The sequence below is a fragment of the Cebidichthys violaceus genome, unplaced genomic scaffold, assembly GCF_023349555.1.
Source record: "Cebidichthys violaceus isolate CVI_PGR_0920_01 unplaced genomic scaffold, fCebVio1.0.p SCAF_20, whole genome shotgun sequence".
In the NCBI taxonomy this organism is placed as follows: Eukaryota; Metazoa; Chordata; class Actinopteri; order Perciformes; family Stichaeidae; genus Cebidichthys; species Cebidichthys violaceus.
Window position 1 is genome coordinate 8875560 of NW_027176373.1, and position 26754 is coordinate 8902313.

The 26754-nt window shown below is 42.5% G+C and overlaps 1 protein-coding gene across 7 annotated transcripts; it reads left to right on the plus strand.

Annotated features, from left to right (window-relative positions):
• Window positions 1-3182: 3182 nt before the first annotated feature.
• Window positions 3183-25653, plus strand: elnb (elastin b). 7 transcript variants are annotated; one of them, XM_068716089.1, is made up of 49 exons: window positions 3183-3289; window positions 6083-6268; window positions 6459-6659; window positions 6770-6790; window positions 7285-7479; window positions 9260-9355; window positions 9737-9826; window positions 9917-10711; window positions 10888-10902; window positions 11082-11162; window positions 11289-11336; window positions 11444-11506; window positions 11599-11646; window positions 11818-11880; window positions 11995-12039; window positions 12190-12474; window positions 12573-12608; window positions 12736-13125; window positions 13420-13452; window positions 13547-14080; window positions 14193-14222; window positions 14469-14612; window positions 15054-15191; window positions 15281-15313; window positions 15415-15468; window positions 15629-15667; window positions 16440-16475; window positions 16612-16854; window positions 16959-17006; window positions 17233-17286; window positions 17518-17610; window positions 17744-17767; window positions 18299-18358; window positions 18604-18852; window positions 19056-19175; window positions 19274-19306; window positions 19403-19459; window positions 19566-19895; window positions 20037-20099; window positions 20184-20477; window positions 20569-20610; window positions 21003-21593; window positions 21731-21757; window positions 21856-22143; window positions 22480-22563; window positions 22711-22761; window positions 23124-23147; window positions 23517-23582; window positions 24109-25653. In XM_068716089.1, the coding sequence occupies exons 1-49, from the start codon at window positions 3214-3216 to the stop codon at window positions 24150-24152; spliced, it is 6660 nt and encodes a 2219-aa protein (XP_068572190.1). In that variant the 5' UTR covers window positions 3183-3213; the 3' UTR covers window positions 24153-25653. The 7 variants fall into 7 exon arrangements, with proteins under 7 accessions (XP_068572190.1, XP_068572188.1, XP_068572187.1 ...); XM_068716087.1 differs by having other exon boundaries at window positions 3184-3289; window positions 21853-22143; window positions 22714-22761; XM_068716086.1 differs by having other exon boundaries at window positions 3184-3289; window positions 19059-19175; window positions 21853-22143.
• The last annotated feature ends 1101 nt before the right edge of the window (window positions 25654-26754 follow it).

The window sequence follows — 26754 nt, forward strand, 5'->3', positions numbered from 1 at the left end:
TACACATTTCCACTGTAACTAAAGCACAATAGAATTTGATAGGAAGACTAATAACAATAATAATACATTTAAACATTCTCTACAAAGTAAAACCAGAGGAGGCACAATATATAAGAAGCAGGGATGAATTCTTCCACTTCAGGTGTGTGTGTGTGTGTGTGTGTGTGTGTGTGTGTGTGTGTGTGTGTGTGTAACCTTTCTTAAATGGATACATTTTGCTGTCTTAAGTACTAAGTACTGTCATAAGGATGTTAAGTATTGAAAGCTGAAATATATTTGTGGTTGTTCTGCTTCTAATATTGTGGTGTAATATATAAAAGACTGTTGTGGCTTTGTTTATTCAGTTTTGTTTCTTTTGTGAAAGATATTTGATTTTCAAAATGGCAAATATTCTAATCCTCTTATAGTCATAAGTGCAGCCCAGCATGCATTTGGAAAGCTGTAGAAGGATGCACGGCACTAATAAACTCATTTACAGCTTTACCGTCTCCATTTCACCAGATTTGTATGCCTCTAGATTTCAGGCACATTACTGTCTAGACAACGTGCAAATGTTTGTTAATGTTAATGTTTCTCTATACTCACACCATGTGCAGGTGTGAGCGTAATTATGTCAGCACAAAGGACATAACTGTCGTGGAAAGTGGAACCAAACTCTGCAACATGCTGGTTCCTCTGACTACTTCCAGTCAGTCTCAGCTATCACACTGAAGAATTGATTTGAGATTACACTTCCCTTTCAGGTGCGGAGTCTTGACTTCACACCTGTGTTAATGACCACAAGACAGAAAAAATGTATATGTCTCTAAGCATATAGTTTTCATTCTCCCCTTCATTCTTCAATCTTCTTACCCCTGTGTTATTTCACTGCATAACTATGTGGTTCCATCAAAGCTGAACAGAGCAATAAAACTACACTTTAAGACCAATTATGGGTGCTCAGGTAGCACTGCCTCTCTGCTTCTTTCTCTCTAACACACACACACACACACACACACACACACACACATACACACACACGTACATACACAGCTATGCAGAGCAAGCACACACTCATGCAGAAATACAAATATACAATACACTTGTTTTCTAATTGAGCCGTTTCGGACAGCACTCGGAGCCAAAGGTTTCCACATGATCACATCTCAGAAACATTTGCAGACTGGTTTACACATCAGCCTCTGCTGCTGGCTCAGGCATTCACTTGTTCTGAGCTATTTATCATTTCATGCTAGAATCTCATGGCTGAGGCGGCAGTCACTGGGCAAGCAAACTGCGTTGCAAGTGGGCTTGATAATGAGATCACCAACAGCCCAGAAGCCATGTTTGGTTTACCCAGGGGGGCAAGAGCCACAGGGTCACAGTGCGACAGGTGAACAGGATATATAATAGAACTGACACTCAGCTGAAGCTACATTCATCTTTCATCCAGTCATCCTCTGCCAAAGGATGAATGTACTGGCAAAACTTTTAAATGTGGTGGTGGTTCCAATGAACATATCAAGTATTTCTCCCAACCTCAGTCTCTCAATGTTTAGGCGACATTAGCCCACTTACTTCATCTGTTTCCAGGCCCATTACCTCCAGAGGAAGAATGTGTTTCAGAATTTTACATCGACCCTAAAGAGCTGGGACAGAACCAGCCAGCCCAAACATGGAGAAAAATCCCAACAATACCACTGGTCCAAGTACAAAAGAAGTACAAAACACTGATTGTGTCCAAGTATGCTGACTGGTGTGACTATGGCAGCTGGGAAAAAGTTGGAGAGCAAAAAACACAACTTTGTGGATGGTCCTTTTATCTGAAGGTGACTAACCAGGCAGGTGACATCTTTTAAGATGATTCAACTCATTCATATTAAGCACAACCACCACCTGTGTGAGTCATTAAGAGCCTGGCACTGCAATGCTGAGAGGAAAGTATTTTGCAGTTCCTTTTAATAACTTTTCTTTGTCTGCTCCTTATGTTTCTTCCTTTCCTTTCCTTCCCTCCTATACTTTCTTGGGCTTCTTCAGTGTTTTCTCTCCTCCCAGAAGATGCTACGATCTGACTTCAAAGTGACAGGGATTCACTTATGTCAGGTATTAATATATTTAACCAGTCTATGAAGAGCATGTTTTCATTTAAGGTTTTATTTTTATTGACATAACTTCTTTATTTCTTTGGCAGCTAGCTCTGATTTTTGGACGCTTGACAAGCTACCTCCACCCCCCCTTTGTACACACACACACACACACACCTACACACAGACACACCTACACACACACACACACACACACACACACACACCTACACACACACACACACACACACACACACACACACACACACACACACACACACACACACACACACACACACACACACACACGTTTTAGACAAAAGGTTACAACTTTTATGTGTTTTTTTATTATAGTTACATGTCAGTCTCACACTATGTTACCATTATACATGTATTTATATATTTATTAGTACCATGCACAAAGACTAAGTTTTCTATTCACAACATTTAAATGAGGGATGACAAAAAAGCCCTTTATTGGGATATATGAGGATTTCAGTGTTCATTTAATTTGGATTTTTTTTCACATAAATATTATTTGAAAGGTAATTCAAAAGCAGTACTTAAAAAGTTGTAACTTTTTTGCTCTGTTATTATTTCGTAAACATATTCCCAGAGGATGCTGAGGTGTTTCTCCTCCACTTGACAAACATAACACTGTTTTGAAATCTGGCACGGTTGCTTTTTCTTTTTGAGGTGTAGAGAGGGTGAAAATCAGGGACCCCAATTTTTACAATTCACAGACTCTTTTACCTCTTATACATGTTCTCTCCCCCTCTCTTTCTTTGTGTGTGTGTGTGTGTGTGTGTGTGTGTGTGTGTGTGTCTCTCTCTCTCTCTCAGACCCCCACCCACCCTTTAAACTCCCTCTTTTTGGCAGTAAAGAACTACATAAATGCAGCCCAACAGTCATTGGGGGGTTAGAACAACCCATTTGGTTTAATCAGGTGATCCAGTGTTTTCTCTCCCTCTCCCCTCCTGTCCTTGTCTAGCTTTCTTTGTGTGTCTCTTAGCCAATTGCACAGTGTCCTGTCTTGCATCCTGTCCCCTTTTTTCTGATCTCATTCATTTCCCCTCCTTCTTTCTTAAGGCCTTGTTGAGCCCTGATAAAACCTGGACCTTGGAAGAGGAGAGGGACATTTGGGAGCGAGATGGCGAGAGGGATGATGGCCACGTACCTACATGGAGTCTTGCTCTTGGCTCTGTGGAAACCCTCACTGCAAGGAGGTGGGTTCCCTTAACTGTAGTGCAGCACCTGTAGATCAGGTGTCACATAAAGTTTATGTAGCAGTGTTTGCAGCAGAGGGATGCATGAACTCAGGTCTCGTTTTCTTTCATGGTAGTTTAGTGCATTTTCTGAGATTTTAGAGATTTTGTGAGCTGCAGCAATTATGATACTGATGACAATGGTGATAAAGAGGTTGTCTAGGATTATAGTAGAAATTTGCTGCTGCAGATTATTGAGGGCGATGATGACGATAAAGAATAGTTGAACCTATTTCAGTGTGGTTTGAAGAGAAGTGACTGTATGTTTTGTTGTATTATGGGGTGGTTATCACTTATCACTATCACTCAGCTTTGATTTTGTCTTGTGTGAATGGATTTGAAATCTCTGAACCAACAGTTACTCTACTCCAGTCTTGCTATCAGTTTAAGAATCTGATTGTGCAGAATATTGGACTGAGCTTGTGTTGGAAATACATTATCTTCTCTGCATCCAAAGGTTTTCAAGAGTACTGCCAACTCTTCTCAGAGTAGAGTGCTTTTTTCTTTTTAGGACTAAACAAAACTTTTTGCTTTGTTGAATGATTGAAACTTGTTGCCATAACTTTCCATATTCAACATTTGTCTGGATGAACTTTGAAAGCACTTTAGTACTTAAACATGTTAAATAAGAATGACAAACTACAGTATAATAGCATCTCTTGCTCTCTGCTCAGGTGTATTTATCACATCAGCTGTTCCTCCTCTTTAAGCGTGAGGTCAGGGCTACATGGTTACAGTTAAATCTTTGAATAAGGTACCACATCTTTAATGAGGTGCTGCACCTGACCTTTAGTGGCCCTTATTAAAAGTTTTAATGATAACCATGTGCTCCAGACCTCATCCCTCCAGATCCTGTCTCTTAGTCTTGTCTGCTTAAGCTTCGAGTTGGCTGCTGCAAGGAGATTCCTGTCCTCCTCTTCCTCGTCTTGTTAGAGGATGATTTAAAAAGCTGAAAGGCTGATCTGTAATTTGAATTTATACAAGGTCAGGCTGAATCACTTAGTAGAGAGAAAAGAGACGTGTCATTGGTTGTTTAGTTTCTGTGTTTTTGTTTTACTGAAGCAGACTGGATGAGTATTTGTACACAAGTCTATATTTTGAAAAGTCAGCTTGAAACTGAAAACCTCTCAGCACAGAATATACATGGTAACAGAAATGATCAAACTGTTGGAAACAACAGACTATGTGATGAAGATAATTATGTTTTAGATGTGAAGTGCCTTTATCAGACAGGAGACGGTATAGAGCATGAGGACATGAACAAAGGGTTCCAGATGGACTTAAACATGTAATTTTGCGATTGTATACATGGACTTTTTCTGAATGTTCATAACACATTCACTTGCTCAATTTAAATGTATTTTGAAAAAAACAGTAATGTTTTTGTAATGCTCATTGGAAAATGTATATTATGTCTTGATGGTGGCGCTAAATTAAATGTCAGGGAAACACTAAAGTTTACTAAAACCATGAATGCCTGCACCAAATTCTGTTTCAACCCCTGTGAACCATAAAGGTCTGCACCAAACTTGGTGCTGATCCATCTAATAGACAACTGATATACAGTATTTCCATGGTGGATGGATGACCTGCTGGTGGCGCTAGAAGAAAAGTCAGGGGATCACCAGAGTCAGTAGAGTTCTCTGGGGATCACTAATATCTGTACAAAGTTTCATGGCAAATCATCCAACAGAGTTCAGATATCTACAGCAAAGTGGTGGGCCGACTGACAGACTGACGTTGTCATCCCTGGAGCCACACCGCCAGAGAGGCTAAAAATAATAATAGTTGCAGTATGATATCATGGACAGAGTAATAAAACAATACAAACATTACCAATTAAATATTGAGGTATTAATGTCACCCTAGAAAAACAGGGAACCCTGGACAATCTCAAATACAGATGACATTTACCATGTTAAATATACATTATATATTATTTGAATTCACTGCCAGGACCAACTTTTATGACACATCTCTGGTGAATATGATTATAGTTGTTCATGTCCAAAGTTAAATTTCAATAAAGATTCCTCTGAAAACAACAAAAGCTTTTGAGCAAGGAGGTTTCTGCCCTGCAGCATCCAGCGAGCAGAGCTGAATGACTGAACTGTTGAATTATTTACGGCCTGATGTTAATGTGCTGTACATGGTATTACTGTGAGATCAGTTACTCACATTCTTTAGGATTCCCCACAGACCTCTTCTTTTCACATCTGGACTGTTGGATCTTAAAAAACCTTTCCTTTTATAGTTGTTCCTCTCTGTGTTTCTATTTTTGGCTATCAGGATTTGTGGAACAAAACATAGGTGTCGAAAAGTGTGAGAATTATGACCAAAGATGCCTTTTGGATGAAGGGCTGTTTGTTATCAGAGAAACTCAGAGCACAGGGTTGATAACACTCACACACACACACACACATACACACACACACACACACACACACACACACACACACACACACACACACACACCTTTTCTCTGTGCAATTGCTCTGTGTCCTAATTTGTTAATTATCATCCTTGCTAGACAAATTAAATTGATTTCAATAAGTGCTTATAAGAAAGGTAAATTATGCCTCATTAGACCTAAGTGATGACTCACAGATTCAGTCATCTGTTAGGCGTCTAAACATCCAAAACATTGTTTAGAATTATACTGTTTTTTGAGTTCAGCTGATCCTGAACATAAATACTAGTTATGACTTGAAACCATCATAAATGAATGCTGTTACGAAACTGGTTTTGTATCAGGTGTATATATACCTGCTGGTGGAGCAGCAGGAGGTGCTGGAGCCGGCATAGGAGCCGGTGCAGGAACTGGAACAGGATTTGGACCAAGTGGGACAGGAACTGGATTTGGCCCTGGAGGCACTGGGACTGGATTTCAGCCTGGTGGAGGTGCTGGTCTGGGAGGCTTCGGACCGGGAGCAGTTGGAGGTTGATACCATTTGTGTTTTCTGTTAAATTTAATAAGCACTGATAATGAGTTCAGTTTGAAGTTAGGAATGTGAGGACTGACGTGTTTAACTGTTCAAGAAACCACACTTAATCAAGTCACATACAGAACAAAAAATGATATCTGTATGCCTTTTTCAATTCACAATGTCTCAATGACTGTATTTGTCAGGGGGCTATGGTGGTCAAGGACCAGGAGGAGTCGGACCAGGAGGAGTCGGACCAGGAGGATTTGGACCAGGAGGAGTCGGACTGGGAGGAGTCGGACCGGGAGGTGTCGGACCTGGAGGAGTAGGACCAGGAGGCTTCAGGCCTAGCATCTTCGGCCCAGGCAGTGGTGGACTGGGAGTCGTACCGGGAGGTGTTGGGGCCGGTAAGACAAATATGGCTGGTTGACATCTAGATTATCTGTAGAGCAAAGTCAAGCAAGATTTCCATTGAGCTACTGCTGATTTACTTGTTGCGATTGCTTTTTTCTTACAGGTGGAAAGCCTCCAAAAACAGGTAAGACTTTCAGACCCACCTGTTGCTAGAGTATTGATTTAAAGGTGCTGTATACCATATTCATAGCATTAATATAGCATCAAACAAATATTGACTGATTAGCTCAAGGCCGCTGCTGTGCACTGTGCTCATATGGTGGTTACAACTAATAATGCCATCCTGACCCCCGGCTTGATAGTGGAAGCGTAGCACCCACCCTTCGGTTCCCCCTCAGGTTAACATTGTTGCCATCATTTGCACTGTTATGCTATCTATGGCTTGAAAATTACTTGTAGCTCCTAAACTCATGCATTGCACATTTAAGATAGTGTTTTGAAGAAAATTTTAGTCTTTAATTACTGAGCCTTCTTATAGACAATACAGTTCAAAAGTCATGAGCTAAATGCATAGAAAATGTTGTTTATATGAGGTGTGCAGGAACAAACCTACAGGTGATTCCTTTACCTCTGTATAAAAGTATATCTGATTTTTCTTGCTATCTTATTTATCTCTAGGAGGTGGCTACGGTGGTCGTGGAGGAGTGACTGGAGGGTTTGGGGCAGGACAGGGAGCTGGAGGTGTAGGAGGAGGACTGGGACCGGGCGGAGTCGGGTCAGGTGGTTTTGGACACGGAGGTGTCGGTCCTGGAAGCTATGGAACTGGGCCTGGAGGAGCTGGTCCTGGTTTTGGACAGGGTGGCCAAGGCACAGGCATGGAATTTTGTTTTTTGCCTCCTGAACATATTTAATGATAAATATTAGATCTTCATTTATTGGAAGTATTTACAGTAAGTAGTAAGGGTTCATCTTTGTTGTGCATAGGGGCAGGTGAAAAAAGTTAAATAAAATAGAAAATAAACATCACCCTCATAAAGCACATGAACACTGAGCACACTTTTCCTCTCCCATTATAATGGGATAGCTATGTAAAGTTTCCGTTACAGTGAGAGAAACAATTAATGACTGCTAGTATTTTGTACCTGTTACAGTGTGCACAGCGAGACTGACACACGAGTGGGGTGAGAAATGACAAATACCACCAGATAAATGCTGGTACAAAGAGTCTTGTACTCAACAACCTTTGAAGATACGGTTGTATTATCAAAATATATATGTTTTAACATCTAGAAAGCTCATTAGCTACAAACAGGTTGCCTGCTATGTTTACTTGCGACATTCACAATAAGAGGAAGTTCTCTGTTCTTTACACATGGATCAGTGGTCAGCCCCGTACTGTAAATATTGTTCCTCTATTCAATTCAATGCTGCAGGATAAGGATTGCATACATGTACCATTATTTCATTTCCTCATTACCTCAAGGTTATAGGCCATTGTTGAGGGGCCACCCACCCTCATGCACACACACACACACACACACACACACACACACACACACACACACACACACACACACACACACACACACACACACACACACACACACAGTGATAAAGGCTAATGCACTAGGCATGGCAGGTCCCTGATAAAGAACGGAAGTCATCACGTCAGACAGAAAGACTGATATGCTTTGGAATTTCAGGCCTCTCTGTTTGTCATCCCTCAAACATGCAAGTTGCCTGTGCTGGATGAGGAATGTTGGTGATAATATCCAATCCTTAGAGGTTAAGCCTCGGTTTTGTGGAACCCTTTGAATTCCACCCATTATGTCGGAGGGTAGAAAATGGGTCACTATAAGCACAGGAAACAGACTCATATGTCACACTTTCCAGTTTGCCTAAAGTCTGGCCGTCGCAGCCGAACACACAATAATGACCAGAATGTGTGTTTGTCTTGCAATGCTCCAACCTGAAGAATAAGACGCAAACATCCTGGTTCACCTGAACAAGCAATGGAAGGCATGCATTTATAGACAGTGTGCTGTAATTTCAAGCAAAACCCCACAAAACCAATGTAAGCAAAAACTGTGCAAACATGGACACGGTGACTTAGAGCTGCTTACAATTAAGGCAACATTTGAGTGGGGAAAAAAATAAACAAATAATTTATTCAACCAAATGCCAGAAGTAAGACTGACCAACTTTAATATCTTGTATTTCAATATGAAGGATCATGTGTACTAGCTCTCTTTTAACGGGAAATTAGATAATTTAATTTATAGCTTGATGTGGTAACAGTTTTTATTACAAAGAGAGTCATCTTGGTCTCCCAGTGTTTCTTCTCAGTAATCCCCCCACACAGGCTTTGGTTCCCTCTCTGCAGCCTTATAATTGTTACTGGCCCATCTACAGCCAAACCCTATAAGAGATTTAGTTCTAAAGTCAAACATGCACACTTCAAACAAATGCTCAAAACCTTTCCGGAAAAACCAGTTAATCCTATTGAGGTTTTTCTTGGGCAGCCATCGTATATGTATAACATTACAATAGGGTGGAGTTGCACAGGGACACACTGAATTCATTAATGTGTGATGTCTTGTATTGTAAGTACAGGAATTAACAAGTACTTTTTCCTCTTTTATCTGCTTATTAGGCCTTGGGGTAGGGGGTTTGGGTGGAGGAGTGCTCGGAGCAGGAGACCTCGGGACTGGCAGAGGCCAGGGAGCTGGAACAGGCTATGTACCTGGAGGTCAGTGGTTTCTGTTTATTTACATGACACCCAATAACATGTTTAAATGCATGTGCCTGTTTCTATTTCTATTTTCTAAACAACTGCATGAATAAATAACTGCATTAATATTGCAAGTCGATAGCCAGGTGTTTTTGCACTGTGATGCAACTATGAGAATTACTGAACAACATGAATTAACAGAGCTGGCTCATGCTTGTGAAACTTTTACATCCCACCCTGCTGGCACAAAGCATCACAAATGAACCAGGCTGCTTCTCTGAAACTCCCAAAACTATGGCTGAAAATAATTTTCTTCTCCTTAACTGGTACACACCTTACATTTATATATTGCTTACCTTGAAGAATAATGTGTACCAAAAAAACTCTTTCCTGACCTAGGTGGCTATGGAGGCTACGGAGGCGGTCGTGGACCAGGTGCTGGTCAATATCCAGGAATTGGTGGAACCGGTCCCAAACCTCCTAAAACGGGTATTTGCTGTTTACTTATCAACATTTCACAGTTACAATCACTGAAATATGACTGAATGTTGTTGATTTTTGTTTTTACCTTCGAAACAGGTTATGGGTCTGGTGGTGCCGGCGTTGGGCCTGGTGGTGCCGGATTTGGACCTGGAGGTGCAGGGTATGGACCAGGTGGTGCAGGAGTTGGGCCGGGCGGTGCAGGGTTTGGACCGGGCGGTGCAGGGTATGGACCAGGCGGTGCAGGAGTTGGGCCGGGCGGTGCAGGGTATGGACCGGGCGGTGCAGGGTATGGACCAGGCGGTGCAGGAGTTGGGCCGGGCGGTGCAGGGTATGGACCAGGCGGTGCAGGGTATGGACCAGGCGGTGCAGGAGTTGGGCCGGGCGGTGCAGGGTTTGGACCGGGTGGTGCAGGAGTTGGGCCGGGTGGTGCAGGAGTTGGGCCGGGCAGTGCAGGGTATGGACCAGGCGGTGCAGGAGTTGGGCCGGGTGGTGCAGGGTATGGACCAGGCGGTGCAGGAGTTGGGCTGGGCGGTGCAGGGTATGGACCGGGCGGTGCAGGGTATGGACCAGGCGGTGCAGGGTATGGACCAGGCGGTGCAGGAGTTGGGCCGGGCGGTCCAGGGTTTGGACCGGGCGGTGCAGGAGTTGGGCCGGGTGGTGCAGGGTTTGGACCGGGCGGTGCAGGAGTTGGGCCGGGCGGTGCAGTGTTTGGACCGGGCGGTGCAGGAGTTGGGCCGGGCGGTGCAGGGTTTGGACCGGGTGGTGCAGGGTTTGGACCGGGCGCTGCAGGAGTTGGGCCGGGCGGTGCAGGAGTTGGACCAGGCGGTGCAGGAGTTGGGCCGGGCGGTGCAGGAGGAGTTGGTCCTGGTGGAGCCGCTGTGCCAGGAGGAGGTAAAAATCTAATTTACTTTATGCTATACTATAAACAACAACACATACATATATGTATTCTGCAATTAAAAAAAAAAGTTTCACATGAAAATCACTAAAGAATAAAGATTAAATGCAATTCAGTACTGTAAGCACATATATTAATTAAGACAATGAGATATATTTTATTTCAACAGAAAAGCGTGTTTCAAGTAAGTACAAAACATACATTATTAAGTGTCTTCTAAATTGTTGTTTACTGTTCTTGTAACTTTCTTGTAACCTAGTTACAAAAAAGTAATTCTAAAAATGACTATGTGAACAAAATATGCTGTTTGCTATTTCAGTTCTGTGTAAAATTTACATTTTGCCAATTTCATTCCTGTTTCAGTTCCAATGCTGCCACAGACGGGCACGGCGGGGGTAGGACCTGGAGGAAAAAGCGGTAGTAAAGCATCAAAACAAGTTCCAGGTAAAAAATAACTAAAAGACAATCCCTTTGTTATTTAAGGTTGTGCAACATCAGTTCAGTTCCGATCAACCAGAAACACTGGATTTTTGGGGGCAATGTTGTAAAACTGCATATGCTGTGACACAGGAGTCGGAGTGCCTGGACTCTATCAAGGAGGATATGTCCCAGGCCAAGGTATGTTGTAACAGAAGCAACATATAACAAACTTAAAAATATTAAACAGTACAATATATAATTCTGTGTTTTTACAGAAAAAGTTATAACTCACCTTCCTTGGCTAGGTTTTGGAGGCCGTGGTGTTCTCCCTGGAGTGGCCACAGGATCTGGACTTGGGCCTCAGACTGGTGTGTGAATGCACTCTATGTTAATGAATCTTGGGACATTACATTTTGGCAGACATGCTTGAAAACAAAGACTATTACCTTATTCCTTGCAGGGGCCGGGGTACTCGGCCAGGGGGGTGCTGGACCAGGAGGAGCAGGCAGTAAGTATCAAATTTCTGAACTGAAAAACTATATTATACTATAAGCAGATTTTGTATGCATTGCTTAAACTTGAAAACTAAAATATTATTAAACAATAAGAAACATTATCCCAGGCTGAGTTCACAGTACTTCACAGGATGAGCAACTCTGTGGTGTATTTCTAACCTTAGATGGTCGTGGACAGCAGTTGCCTGGAGTTTTTCGTGGTTACCCTCTCATAACACCAAAGACAGGTACATAGGACCTAGCAATGTAGTTAATTCTGCAGCTGCTTGTAGAGTTATATAACTTCAAAAATAAATGTTAAGGCAGAAACATATAAAATACCTAACTTTTTCCAATTACAGGGGCGGGCAAATCAAAGAATCCAGCCAAAATTGCAGCTAAATACGGTAAAGACACTTTAGCTGAGGTTTCAAACGTGTGTACAACACGTGACGGTTACATAATAATACAATGTGTTGCAGAAATAAGCATTAAGTAATTATTAAATACTAGGTATTTACATTTTTGTGAGCTCATCTGTTTGCTTTTGTGACAAGGTGGAGCTGGAGCTGGAGGAGGTGCACTTGGTCAAGGAGGTGCTTTCGGGGTTGGGGCTGGAAGACTCCCAGGAGGAGCAGCGGGAGCCACACCTGGATTAGGAGGTGGAGTTGGAACAGGAGGTGGACCTGGATTTGGAGGTGTTGGAACAGGAGGTGGACCTGGATTTGGAGGTGTTGGAACAGGAGGTGGACCTGGATTTGGAGGTGTTGGAACAGGAGGTGGACCTGGATTTGGAGGTGTTGGAACAGGAGGTGGACCTGGAGCTGTTCCTGGATTTGGAGGTAGAGTTGGAACAGGAAATTGACCTGGAGTAGCCAGAAGCTTTTATGTTTGCAAATTGTTTGTGTTTCTGTTGACTTAAAAATGTTTTGTTCCATAGGTTATGGCCCTGGCTCAGCCAAAGCACGCAAATATGGTGAGGCATATTTGCAATTTATTCATACCAAAATAATATGATGAATATGACATATGTAGTGTGTGCCTTTAATAACCTCCTTTAGTCGATAGGTGAGACACACTCAAAATGTCTTGTATCTCTCCAGGTCTGTCGGGTGGTGCTGGCACTGGTACTGCTGGAGGCCTTGGAAGGGGAGGACCAGGTGGAGGAGCTGGTGTTGGTCTTGGCACAGGAGGGGGGACTGGTGGGCTGGGTGGTGGCTATGGTTTTGGTCCTGGTGGTACAGGCACTGGTGCAGCTGGAGGACTTGGAGGCGGAGGACCGGGAGGAGGAGTTGGACTCGGCACGGGAGTTGGACCTGGCTCTGGGGTTGGTTTTGGTCCAGCTGGTGCCGGCACTGGGTCAGGTGGTCTTGGTTATGGTCCTGGTGGTGCTGGCACTGGCCCTGGGGGAGTGGGTTATGGGCCAGGTAGAACCGGGTACGGTCCAGGTGGAACAGGAACTGGATTAGGAGGAGCAGGAACAGGACCAGGAGGTAATGAAACAGAAGATTTGGGTTTTTTGGAAAATTTTGCCTATAATTATGCAATAGTTGCTTAAGACACTATCAGCAGTGGTGGCTTTAAGGTACAGTGTATAGCATTTTGGGAGATCCATTCATAACTATGTTTTCGTTACTGTATAATTGTATAACAAAAATTGTTGGGTTTTTGTTAGCTTAGAATGAGCCCTTCATATCCAGATAGAGAGTTGGTTGCAATCTGAAAACTTCAACAGACTGTATTGTATTAGTAAAGACAAATGAATAATTACTATATTTGTGTTTCAGGGTATGACGCCAATGCCAAAGCTCGTAAATATGGTAAGAATTATATATTAAAAACTGCATTCAGCTGTATCATTATTTGTTGTTAAAGAATATAAAAACAAATAAACCATGACTGTTCTGCTTATAGGCATGTTAAGTGGAGCACTTGGAGGTCTGGGACCAAGTACTGGAGCAGTCAGGCCTGGTGGTGCTGGTACTGGCTATGGACCCGGTGGAGTTGGACCTGGTGGTGCTGGTGGTACAGGCTATGGACCAGGTGGAGGTGTTGGGCCTGGTGGTGCTGGTACTGGCTATGGACCAGGTGCAGGTGTTAGGCCTGGTGGTGCTGGTACTGGCTATGGACCAGGAGGAGTAGGACCAGGTGGTGCTGGTACTGGCTATGGACCAGGTGGAGTTGGACCTGGTGGTGCTGGTACTGGCTATGGACCAGGTGGAGGAGTTGTACCTGGTGGTGCTGGCACAGGCTATGGAGTTGCACCTGGTGGTACTGGCACAGGCTATGGACCAGGTGGTGCTGGACCTGGTGGTGCTGGTACTGGCTATGGACCAGGTGGAGTTGGACCTGGTGGTGCTGGTATCGGCTATGGACCAGGTGGAGGAGTTGGACCTGGTGGTGCTGGCACAGGCTATGGACCAGGTGGTGCTGGCTTTGTACCTGGAGGTAGGATGAAAGATGAGAATGAAAGATAAAATAAGAAGCATGTCTACATTCAAATTGATCCACTGGTTAATATCATTTTCTTAAAAGTCCTTGATATGTCTGCCTTTTGTAGGTTATGCTGCTGCCAAAGCCCGCAAATATGGTAAGAAACAACTTTAAAAAAATTATTTACTAAATGCAGATCTATCTGTTTATCACAAACTGGCCTTTTGGTCTTTACAGTAAATCTGTAATTTGATTACAGTTGGACTTACTATATAGACATATGACTAGTTCCAGCTATACTATGTCAAAATGTCTGCCATGCAAACAGCTTGATGTTTGTCAATAGAGTATAAAGTGCTTTCGGGTTTGTATATATTTTCTAATAAAATGCTGCTCTCTGCAGGTCTGCCCGGAGGTGGCCTGGGTGCAGGAGGAGTTGGTGGTGGGGTCCCAGGACAAGGTGCTGGACTGGGGACCGGCACGATACCTGGTTATGGTGTTGGAACGGGAGATGGACCAGGTGGCTTTGGACCCGGCACTGCTGGAGGTATGAAGAGAGGAACAACATTCTCACAGTTCCTCAGAAGTGTATAAAACAAACGGAGACACGCGTACATGAATTAACTCCTCAATAGAAGCGTTTAAATTCTACACTTGCCTCTTGCTGTTCCTTTTCTTAGTTGTAGTGATTGTTAATATGCGGGTGACCGTGGTTAAGTGGAGAGCAGGGCCGCCTTTCAATCAGAGGGTCGGCGGTTCGATCCCTGGCTCCTGCTCTGCTAGTCTCATGTCAATGTGTCCTTGAGCAACTTAACCTCGTAGCTCCCGTAGCTGCGTCTACGGTGTGTAGATAGATACTGAATAGTAAGTCGCTTTGGATAAAAACACATGTAATGTAATATAAAACAAATAGGCCGACGGTTCAAGAGGTTAAGACTCAATACATTCGAAAGTCTTTATTAGAGCTAAAATCCTCACACTTTCCTAGGGCTTCCTGGTGGAGGAACAGTAGGAAGAACAGGATATGGACCTAGTGGATATGGGCCTGGAGTTGGACCTGTGCCTGGGACAGGTTACGGACCAGGTGGAGGCTATGGTGCAGGACCAGGGGCTGGATATGGAACAGGTTCAGAGGGAATTTTAATTTTGCCCAATCTTGCCAAACTCAAATTAAGCTAAATCCTAACTTGCCTAAATGATTTCTGATATTTACAGGCTATGGAGCTGGATCAAAACCTGCTAAATACGGTATCAAAATATCCCTTTTTTGTTTCTTAAGACGTGATGACGGATGTTTTCATCCAAATTCCAGTAAAAAGCTAAATCATTTTCATATGATCCTGATGTAGGTCAAGGTGGAATTGGTGCTGGTGGGGTACTTGGAGGTGGAGCAGGACGAGGTGGTGAGTTGTTTATGCATGATGACCTCGAGCATTGTAAACTGAGAGCAAGAGGGATTTTTTATTTCTGGTTGTGCTGATTCTTCTTTCTGTTTGCTGGTGTTTTTGTTGTCTCTTGTTGGAGTTTTTCACACTCCACCTATTTACTTATGTAATTTTATAGGCGGATATGGACCAGGAGGCTTTGGAACTGGCACAGGAGGTCAGTGTTAAGATCTGAATCTTGTTAGAAGTTTAGATCACATATGAACTATTCCTTTATTGACCTCTATTGGTGGTTAGTAGGGAATGCAGCAATAAGTGCATTTTACCACACCTGGCCTGTAACTGAAACAAACAATCAGGTCACATACTGTTCATGATAACAGAAAGACAATAAAAAAGTATAGCTAATAGTGATATATTGAAATATTGGAATGACAATAATGCTCCGTCATTTGTTTTATTACAAATGCTCCTCCTGTCTCAAACTAGACTGGAGATTCTGGAAATATGAGGATAGTCAAAGTCAACATCTCATAGCCCATCAGTATATAGCAGTAGGGTAAAATAATGAAACTGTTACATTTACTTCAGTCTACAGCTTGTTATTCTGAAACACTGATCAGATTTTTTGGTCATATGTGTCCTGCTTGACAATGACAGTTGCTATTATGCTGTTAAAAAGCAGCAATGTATTATGGTGTAAAATGTTTGTATTTGTTGATCACACCATCTTAGCTGCAGCTGAAGGGTGACAATGTTTGTTCAAGGTTCCATTTTTGGCTTTAATTCCCAAAAAATTGTTTGTTTGGAAAGTTAATTTAGATCACCAGAATTCTCAGTCAGGAAAGTGATTTTGCAATTAGCACTAGTCAGTGACTCTAACGGCATTCTTTAACTGCTTATCTCATCTGTACAAATGTATTTGAGTCACTGTGCTTTATAGTAGTTTTAGTAGACTTAACCCACATTTTATTTGTTGTGATCCTCAGGCTATGGCACAACAGGATCCAAAGCTGCTAAGTACGGTAAGGTGTACTTTGACAAGACTGTCAAGTAGAACATAATGTGTTTATTCTATAGTGGTTTGAACTCAGGAATAGAGCTGGTTTAACAAGAGCCCCTCTTTTGAATCTACCAAGTTATCTCTTTTACAAACTGTAGGGCAACCTGGTGGAGTGATACCTGGGGCAGGAGCAGGGACTGGTACTGCAGGATCTGGTACAGGGACTGGCCCTGCAGGATCTGTTACAGAGACTGGCCCTGCAGGATCCGGTACAGGGACTGGCACTACAGGACTTGGTACAGGGACTGGCCCTGTAGGATCTGGCACAGGGACTGGCATTGGTGTTTCAGTGAATGGCACACACACAAGCAGCGGTGCAGGGACAACTGCTGGACCCAGTGGTAAGCTTATGTTTTGAGGATTAGGAATACACATTTTGGTGACAATCAATTATTAATAATTAATCCGATGATCTATGTGTGATAAACTATGTCTGGTGGATCAGGAGCAGGACCTGGAGCCACAGGAGGCACACCAGCTCCAGCATCAGAAGGTATCTACACAGTAAACACATTTAAATCACATATTACCACAACACTCAGAGGGTATCCCGTACATTAGTTTTAATATAAAATATGCCTAAATGGGATGGAAAAAACAGTAATGTAGGGAAAGAGAAAACTGGCTTATCTAAAAATGATTTTGCCATTGTCTTTGTTTGATTTATTCAGTTCACACACTTTTCCAAAGCTACAATTGATATTTTAACCTTATTCTAGGTGATGGTGGGGCTGGCAGTGTGATAGAGGGGTCTGGAAGTTCTGGAGGAGAAGGTGTGTTTAAACTTGCAGGAGTCTTGAGAACCTGTAATGTATTACCTTAAAATGATGCACAGATTGTGGGCTTACATGACAACAATGATCACAAACACTAAAACTCATATCCAAGGATGAAATAATATGATGAGTATATAAGCTGGCCCACAGACTGCATGGCAAACACCTGTGAAAACTAAGGAACAAAACAGGATGCTACAATAAATGTGTGTGTGTGTATTTAAACAGGAGGTACTGGTGTAGCTGGCAGACCAGTGGGTGCAGGATATGATGGAGATAGCTTGGGTGGAACAGGAATCCCCATCATTGGAGCAAAGCCAGGTACTTAAGTAATTTATACAACAAATTATGTAATTTAAGGTGTTGACTTGATCTGCTACTAATTCATTCAGGCGTGTTTTAGAAGCAGTATTAACCAAAATGTGTTATTTTTTTAATCATCTCTATAAAACAGGACTCAATGGGACAGAAGTTCCAGGTCAGTGTTTATTTCACAGCCAGAGTTTCTGCACGTTTGTCTGCAAAGCACTGTATGTTCATCTATTTCTGTCTTCTGAGTGCAACTGTCAGTCAGCCGGACATCCTAAAAACCATAATGCAGATTTTGAATCAATTTCAATTAAATCTGGTGGAAGGCATAGGATCTGTGTTTCTTAGTTTTTCTTGTGGACAGTGCCATCATGTGGCCATTTATAAAGTGCTTTAAGTTTTCACTCATAACTTCTGAACTTTGAGGTATAGAAAAAAAAACACATTTTCTACCAGGATCCAGGAATGTTTCAAAATTAAACATTCCTGCCCACACAGATTATCTATTTTGAATAATTAATAAAAGGGGTTGAGAAGACATACATACAGTGCAGAGCATTTCTTCGCCTTATACCTTCCAACTATGATTCCTACTTGTGCTTCTGAGATGTTTAATTGCCTCCACAGTTTCTACTTCCTCTCAGCAGAGATCTTGTAGCTGAAATCAAGGAATAATACATTTCACTGTATCATTTTGCAGGTTCTGGTGGTGATCTCTCAAGTGGAACACTACCTGGAGCCAAACCTCTCAAACCCCCAGGTGAATGAAATAAAATCCAATTCACCCTTAAAGAAATGTACCACTCATGTTTCAGGATAACTATAGTGCTTACCCATTACCAAACAGCAAATGATCAATGGTAGATTGCAAAACAATATACTGTATAAACTCTAACAGTCACCTATCAAAATCTGTTGAACATTCACCAGGCTTGTTATCATTTGGACTTTGTGGAAGCTAATGGTGATTCAAATAAAGAATACTCACCGGTGTACTGTCTGCAGGCGTCCCCCGAGGGGACACGCCAGGTGAAGGAGATGGAGAGGGAGGTCCTGATGGAGAGAGAGGTGGTACAGGAGGCACAGGGGGAGGACCAGGAGGAGCAGGAGGGAGTCCTACCAGTGCAGGAGCAGCAGGAGGTGTTTCAGGGGGTGTAACAGGAGTGGGAAGAGGAGACAGTCCTGCTACTGGCACTGGAGTTGGACCAGAAGGTGCAGCTGGTGGAGTTGGAGGAACACCCAAACCGTCCACAGGTGCCATTTCTGCCATCTGAATGTACACTCCATTACATCTACCACCATCTAATATCCACCACTGTATAATAAACTTCCAATCTAGCCACTAAAAAATTATTAACACACAGTCTTGTAACACAAAAATGCACATACTCAAGAAAAAGATATATTACATTTGTCTTATCTTTTTAATGTTGCATACGGACCTGATGGGACTGTAGCAGGAGGCATAGGTGGTGGACCTGGTGGAGTAGGTGGGGTGGCAGGAGGAGGTCCTAGAGGAACCGGCTTGGTACCTGGGGCTGGTGGAGTAGGAACAGGAGCCCTTAAACCTGGAAAAAGTGAGCTGCTACCATGTTTTGTTCTTTGAAATGTTTGTGTATTCATCCCAAACCTCCATACCTTAATAATAATGATGTTTATACATTATCCATCATAGGCTATGGTGCTGGTGGAGTTTTACCAGGTGGAGGTATGCTAACTAACACTATCCTTACCATCTAAGTTACAGCAAACAGATGCCCAAAACATTTCTGAACTGCAGTATATCTATACTTATCTCCTTCAGGCATACGTTACCCGACTGGAGCTGGAGTAGGACAAGGAGCAGGAAAATCAGGCAAAGGTGAACAAAAAAAAATAACTGTAAACTATATTCTCCTCTCCTAAATAAGGAAGAGAGCAATGAAAGAAGAAGCATAATACATTAAATGTTTTTATCTTCCTATCAGTATATGGGACTCTTGGAGCAGGAGGCCGGGGTGGGGTTGGGCCTGGTGGTTATGGAGCTGGTCCTGGTGGCTATGGTGCAGGACCCGGAGGTTACGGGGCTGGCCCAGGTGGCTATGGTGCTGGGCCTGGGGGATATGGAGTTGGACCTGGAGACTATGGAGGCAAGACTGGAAGCAGAGGCACAGGTGGTGGTCCTGGGGGAGCTGGAACCCTTGGAGGTGGAGGGGTTGGAACTGTTGCTGGAGGTTTAGGAGGAGGAGGAGTAGGAGCGGGTCCCGGTGGAGTCGGTGGTGGACTGGGGGGATATGGTGGTGGTGTGGCTCCTGGTGGTAAGTTGACCTTTATGAAAATGTTATACAGTGTGACTCAATTTTTATAATTAAGTTGAATTCTATCAAAATAACACAACTCATATAAAAAGCATGTAATTGAAACATTGGTCAAATTATCTTATCTGTTCTGTTATCAAGGTTCAAGATATGGCACAGGTCCAGGACTGGGCACCGGCACTGGCACTGGCAAAGCACCCAAACGTATGATAATAATTGACAGATACACAGAGTGCAGATGCAAACATTTAAACAGAGAACTGAAACTGAATCACTATTTGTTTTTAGGTTATGGGGCAGGAGCTGGTGGTACTGGCGTTGGGCCTGGTGGCTATGGGACTGGGCCAGGTGGAGTTGGTCCTGGCGGGGCTGGTGGTTATGGACCTGGTGGCACTGGACCAGGTGGATATGGGCCCAGCACTGTCGGGACAGGACTGGGTGATGCAGGGACCAGGCCAGGTGGTTTCAGACCAGGTGGTGTTGGCACAGGACCAGGCAGCCATGGACCTGGTGGAGCAGGGGTCATTCCTGGTGTTTATACTGCTGGTCAAGGACTGGGGACAAGAAAGCCACCCAAATCAGGTACAATGGTCATTTATTAGAACACTGACAACAACATTTAATCATGCATTATGTTTTAAAACATGTTCAGACTGTTAACTCCTTCTGACAGGCTATGGATCATCATCACTGGGTGGAGCAGGCTATGGGCAAGGTGAGAAACTTATTCATCACTTAAACACCTGTAAAATGTACAGTTGTTTAGTGTTTTCCTCTGTACATGAAAAAAAACATACCATATCTACCTTATCATTGCAAATAAAAACAAGTCTTTCATACTGCTGATTGGTAGCAGTTCTGTTGTTTAAAATGCAGCAAAGAAAAAGTAGTGGTACATAGATACTTTTGTTGTGCCGTGTTGTGATTAACTGTGTATGTTATCATACAGCTGAATTAGCTGTATGAAGCAGTACTTCTTCTACTTAAAGTAAAGTAAAGCAATGCATTGGCAGGCAAGTTAAAAAGCTTCTACTCCTAAGCAGGTGCAGCAACTAAACTAAAATTGAAAATGACTCCAAAAGTTAAGAAGTTATGCCGGTTTTCTAGGTGCAGGAATTGGACCTGGTGGAACAGGTGCTGGACCTGGCAGATATGGGCCTGTTGGTTTTGGGCCTGGGGACGTTGGACCAGGTGGTGCTGGTACAGGAGGCTTCGGACCAGGGGGTGCTGGGACAGGAACAGGTGGTTTCGGACCAGGGGGGGCTGGCACAGGAACAGGTGGTTTCGGACCAGGTGGTGCTGGCACAGGAGGCTTCGGTCCAGGTGGTGCTGGCACAGGAGGCTTCGGTCCAGGGGGGGCTGGCACAGGAACGGGTGGTTTCGGACCAGGTGGTGCTGGCACAGGAGGCTTCGGTCCAGGTGGTGCTGGCACAGGAACGGGAGGCTTCGGACCAGGTGGTGCTGGCACACAAGGTGGTTTCGGACCAGGGGGGGCTGGCACAGGAACGGGTGGTTTCGGACCAGGGGGGGCTGGCACAGGAACGGGTGGTTTCGGACCAGGGGGGGCTGGCACAGGAACGGGTGGTTTCGGACCAGGTGGTGCTGGCACAGGAGGCTTCGGTCCAGGTGGTGCTGGCACACGAGGTGGTTTTGGACAAGGGGGCCAAGGATTAGGAAAACGAAAACCTTCTAAATCTGGTAAGTAATGATCATACCATTAAAACAACGAGGCAGGCAATATTAAAACATTTTACTGATGGAGACACCTATTTGATTGTTTTATAGAAAAGAAATTAGCGGAACATTGCTTGACTATTCTCATTCATTTTTTCCAGGTTATGGAGGAGCTGGGTATGGATCAGGTGAGGTTCGGGCTAGGATCAGGGATGATAATTATCTTTTTATACATTTATGTACTATATACAGTAGTTGTGCTTATATATTTAAACATTCCCAGCAGGAGGATTAGGAGGTGGTACAGGAAGTGTTCCTGGGGGAGTTGGAGCTGGACCTGGTGGCTATGGCCCAGGAGGGTATGGTCCAACTGGAACTGGAACAGCCCCTTTTGGTTATGGGCCTGGAGGTGCCGGAACTGGTGGCTTTGGCCCAGGAAGTGCTGGAACTGGGCCAGGGGGTTTTAGACCTGGTGGTGTCGGTGGATATGGACCTGGTGGCCAAGCACTAGGAAAAAGGAAGCCTCCTAAATCAGGTTATGGCTCGTCGTTGGGTGGAACTGGCTATGGTCCAGGTAAAATTCTCTATTGAGAATAAATAAACATTTCCTTAAAATGCTCTGATAATTGTTACAAGTTTTATTGTAACTGGATATTTACCATACAGAACAAAGAAATAAAACCATTGTTTTCTTTGTGTCTTTCTTGGATGATAACACTGGACTGTAAACCTCTTGTCTCCATTTTTTTATGTTTATTCATATGTTGCTTTGTTTTCATATTTACTGTGCAAAGATAATAAACTTACTTAGATACTTAATCATTGTGTTCATGTATAGTCTTTACAATCTACTTCAACCCCAGCTATGTTAATTAGATTTATACACGCTAATACTCACTTGACTGTCCAGGTAGTGCAACAGAAGGAACAGGAGGAGCAGGAGGTCTTGCAGGAACAGGTCAGGGATTAGGAGGAGGTGCAGGCGGTTTACCAGGTCAGGACTATGAACATTTGCATTTCACATTTTGAGATTTGAAAACACATGCATTCACAAAATACAGACCACTGCACAGTAAATCCCATGCCTGACTGCTGAGAGAAGTGCGTAGCGATGCAGGTTGTAATGTGGTCATTGTTCCAGCAGGGGGTGCTGGCCCTGGGTACGGTGGAGTGGCTGGTGGAAACTATCCAGGTAAGGGGGATCTCTCTCTCTCTCTCTCTCTCTCTCTCTCTCTCTCTCTCTCTCTCTCTCTCTCTCTCTCTCTCTCTCTCTCTCTCTCTCTCTCTCTCTCTCTCTCTCTCTCTCTCTCTCTCTCTGTGTGTGTGTGTGTGTGTGTTTTTGACACACAGCACATTCTTTGTATAGATTTTAAATGATAATGAATGAATAATACTGTTAAAAAAACAGGAAATGCTTTCATCCTGTGTGTCCGGCCTTGCATGGTGACTATTTGTTTTGGCATATTTTCATTAATGTCACTGCTGAGATAACAAATGGGACCATTGTAAAGATTATCAATTGTTCATTATGACTCTGTCTTTCCTGTTTTCTAGGATACATGGGGGCAGGACAAAAATGTAAGAAAACTCACTTGGTTCTCTGGGACAGGCATGCTCTAATTAACGTCAGTCTCTTTACACACATACGTCCAGCCCACATGATGATCTCTAGACGACATGACAATCACCCATTCATTCCTTGTTTCTTAAAAGAACTTTTTTGATAATATTTTAGAGGTTGTTTTTTTTATCCTAAGCACAAAAGAGAGAACATTTGACGTCTGGATTTCTGATGTCCTGTACTTTTATTACCATGATACATTTACAATTTTTGGGGTGGAAATATTGTTGTGTATGCTTTTAAAATCTCTACTGCTGGGTATTAATATAGAGAGCCTGTGTATGTCTCTGCAGAATAACTTTCCTTTTTACTTTCATGTTCTTTAGCCAAGGCACAGAAGGCAGCCAAACATGCTGCCATGCAGGCGTTTCTGGGAGCTGGGGGCTACAGAGGTAAAAAACAACAAACAAAAAAACAATAACACATTGTATTGCTTTCCAGTAAGCCAGATCTATACACTGTAAAAGATTTTACTGGAATGTTGTGAGTCAACTAAAGTGTTCTAGTCAGACCCATTCCAGGAGTTCTTCTTTATGTGTTGTAACTTGAGATAAGTTACTATTCACTTCAGTAATGATCCCTATACACTAAGAATTCAACAAAGCCAGTAGAAGCTTCTTGTGCAATTTACCACCTAATTCTGGTACAAACATGGTTTTCAGAGAAATGACATGCTTAACAATTGCCACAGCCTTACAGCCACAAATACAGGAACTATGTAGTTAAAAACTGAGCCCTCTAACTGAGATCATGTCACTGGGACGCAATTCTGACTATAAGGCTTGTCACAACTCACACATCTTAAAGACATCAAGGGAATGTGTGTTTTCATGTTTTACAGTGTATTTTGTATCCATACAACATGCTGTATTTATTGTATGTCAAGAAAAGAATAATTTTCTCTGCTGTGGTACTTAGGCGCTGGCTGTCAGGGTAAATACTGTGGTCGAAGGAGGAAGTGAGAGACCAACAGACAGGAAGTGACCTCATCAAAACAACAGTGGTGCTACTGCATGATCCCAGATTGTAAATGTCTTACCTGCCATAGAAGCTAGGGCTTCAACTCATTCCACATGTTACACTTTTCATTTGCTTTGATTTTATACAAGCGTCTCTTTCAAAAAGAGCACTGGTTCTCAACCTGTTAGTGTTGTGATTCCTTAAAACAAGGCAATTCCTTTGTTGCAGGCTGCTGCGTCAGCAATTGAAAACTTTGGTAAAATAACTTAGAATGTTCACCATTACACAGTAAAAAGCACAAGTCTAAAAAGGGGATGAAATTGTTTGTACTTGGAATAGCAATATCCCGCCCTTGAATTACCTTGAGACTCTCTGGGGATCCCGACTACCAGGCTGAGCACCACTGAAATAAAGGATCAAGATTTCTTCTTAAATTGTGAGGCCAAGCTGTACTATAATACAGTTTTTGTTTATTGTTGTTGAACACAATTTGTGTTCCTTAGCAAATATCACCGTAGATCCAATGGGTGAAGACTGATACAAGGACTCCCTCAGGGCAGCTCCTTCAGACCTGTCTGCATGCTGACACAATGTTAAATACTTTTAGCCAGTTAGACTTGGTTTACCTTTGGTCTGCAGAATGCCATTTTTGTTTTATTAATTCACTGTTTTTAGCTTTTACTTCAAAGTGCAAACACTTGGATAATCTGTACGGACAAAGAAACAGACGGCTGCTATTTTGGGGGAACTGTGAAGGTTGTGTTTTGACTGGTCATTATCTGACCCTGAAGCAGTCTGTGTTGTGCTCAGGCCTCAGCAAATGTGGAGGCTGAAGGTCCTCAGCGGTTTACACTTATGAGATTCTGCATCGTTTTATAGCTACATAACACTAATTGCTATTAGTGTCAACTTTTTGTTGACATGGATACCTTTATATTATCAAAAGGATGTATTTGTTATGATAATATGATTTGGCTTTTACATTTGCTGTTGAGTAATATGATTAGAAGCCACTGAAATACTATCTGAGGAGCGTTGGTTACTGTTTTTCTTTTGTTGATGTACCTCCTTTAACACTGTTGGGAAATTGTTCACGTTTGCTAGTCTTTTTAAATTATGCTGACAAAAAGCAGAAAAAGCTGATTGCTTTATCTATTTAGTCTCATTTTACAAATTCAAGTGCATTAATACACTTTTGAATATCTTAGTTATTTTGTATGTGTGTGTGTGTGTGTGTGTGTTTGTTTTAACAATTTTTAAAACTTGTGTACTATTATGATTAATATAAGTGCTTTTTTTTCTACATTGTGCAAAATCACATTGTAGTCTGTGATGTCATTTGGATAAAAGTGTTACTGACTCCGCTCTTGCATTTGAGCTTACATCTGTGTCTACCATGTAACTCAACATGTGTTTTTAACATCTGTGTTCCTAGGAAGAAAATGATGCACTTTTGTACACTTTCAGACAATGCTCTCTGAAATAAAGAAATGACCAATGACAGTTTCAGGTTATTGTCATTTTAAAGTAGCTAGAATAATTGACATGTGTGGTGGAAAAAAAACTATTCAATAGTACCGAGTGAGTCCTATAATACTGAATACTGAAACAAGAAACATTGAGAAGTATTTATTCTCTGTAGATCCTGTGGTTTACTACCTCTAAGCTAAACACTCTGTGATTACTATCTGCACTCCCTACATCAAAGATCTATGACTGATCTATTCTAAACATCCCACAACACTCACATTACATTACATTACAGTCATTTAGCAGATGCTTTTATCCAAAGCGACTTACAATAAGTGTATTCAACATTGGTATTCAAGAAAACTACTAGTCACCAGAAGTCATAAGTACATCTCCTTGTTTACACAAGCATCTAAGAGCATGAACCAAAGCATAAACCAGAGCAAAAGTACAGTGCAGAAACAAATGAATACAATAAGTAATTTTCTGTCACACGTTGCCCATGCACAAATATGTGAAACAGTCAGGGGGGTTTAGGCAGAAGGTAAAAAGAGGAAGCTACATATTCAATGTGTTGTGGTAGTGTGATAACCACTAGTAAGGCTGAACAACAAACTATGGCCAAAGTTAGAGCAGCATTCAATCGCTGTCTTCATTGTGACATTGTGACTCAGCTAATAGTGCACACTACAGCGTATTAAGTCTATAGCATAGACCAATGAGTGAAACAAGCATAACAAGTTAAGAATAGATCATAGAAGACATAAAACAAAGAACAGACCTGATCATCACATTATTTGCATTATCATATTTGCAGGAATACTACTATTATGAATTACAGTCTGGAGATGTAAACTAAACTGGACTCATTCTAGAAAATGTACTTTGAAACAAAAGACAAAATAAGAAATCTACAGTGGTGTCATTTTTGTTTGCTCATTCCTCTGACATCTTATTATCTTAAAGCCAAATCAACAGCAGCAGAGCCACACTCACGTGAATAATCGGAGGGTATCATACAGTATTGTTTTTCTTTCCCTAATTAACTGAATTCTCCCTTTTTGTTGGTTGTGTGTAATGAATAGAGTGCTTTACTGTAGGATCAGGGCAGTGCAGTAATTGGAGCATTCATAA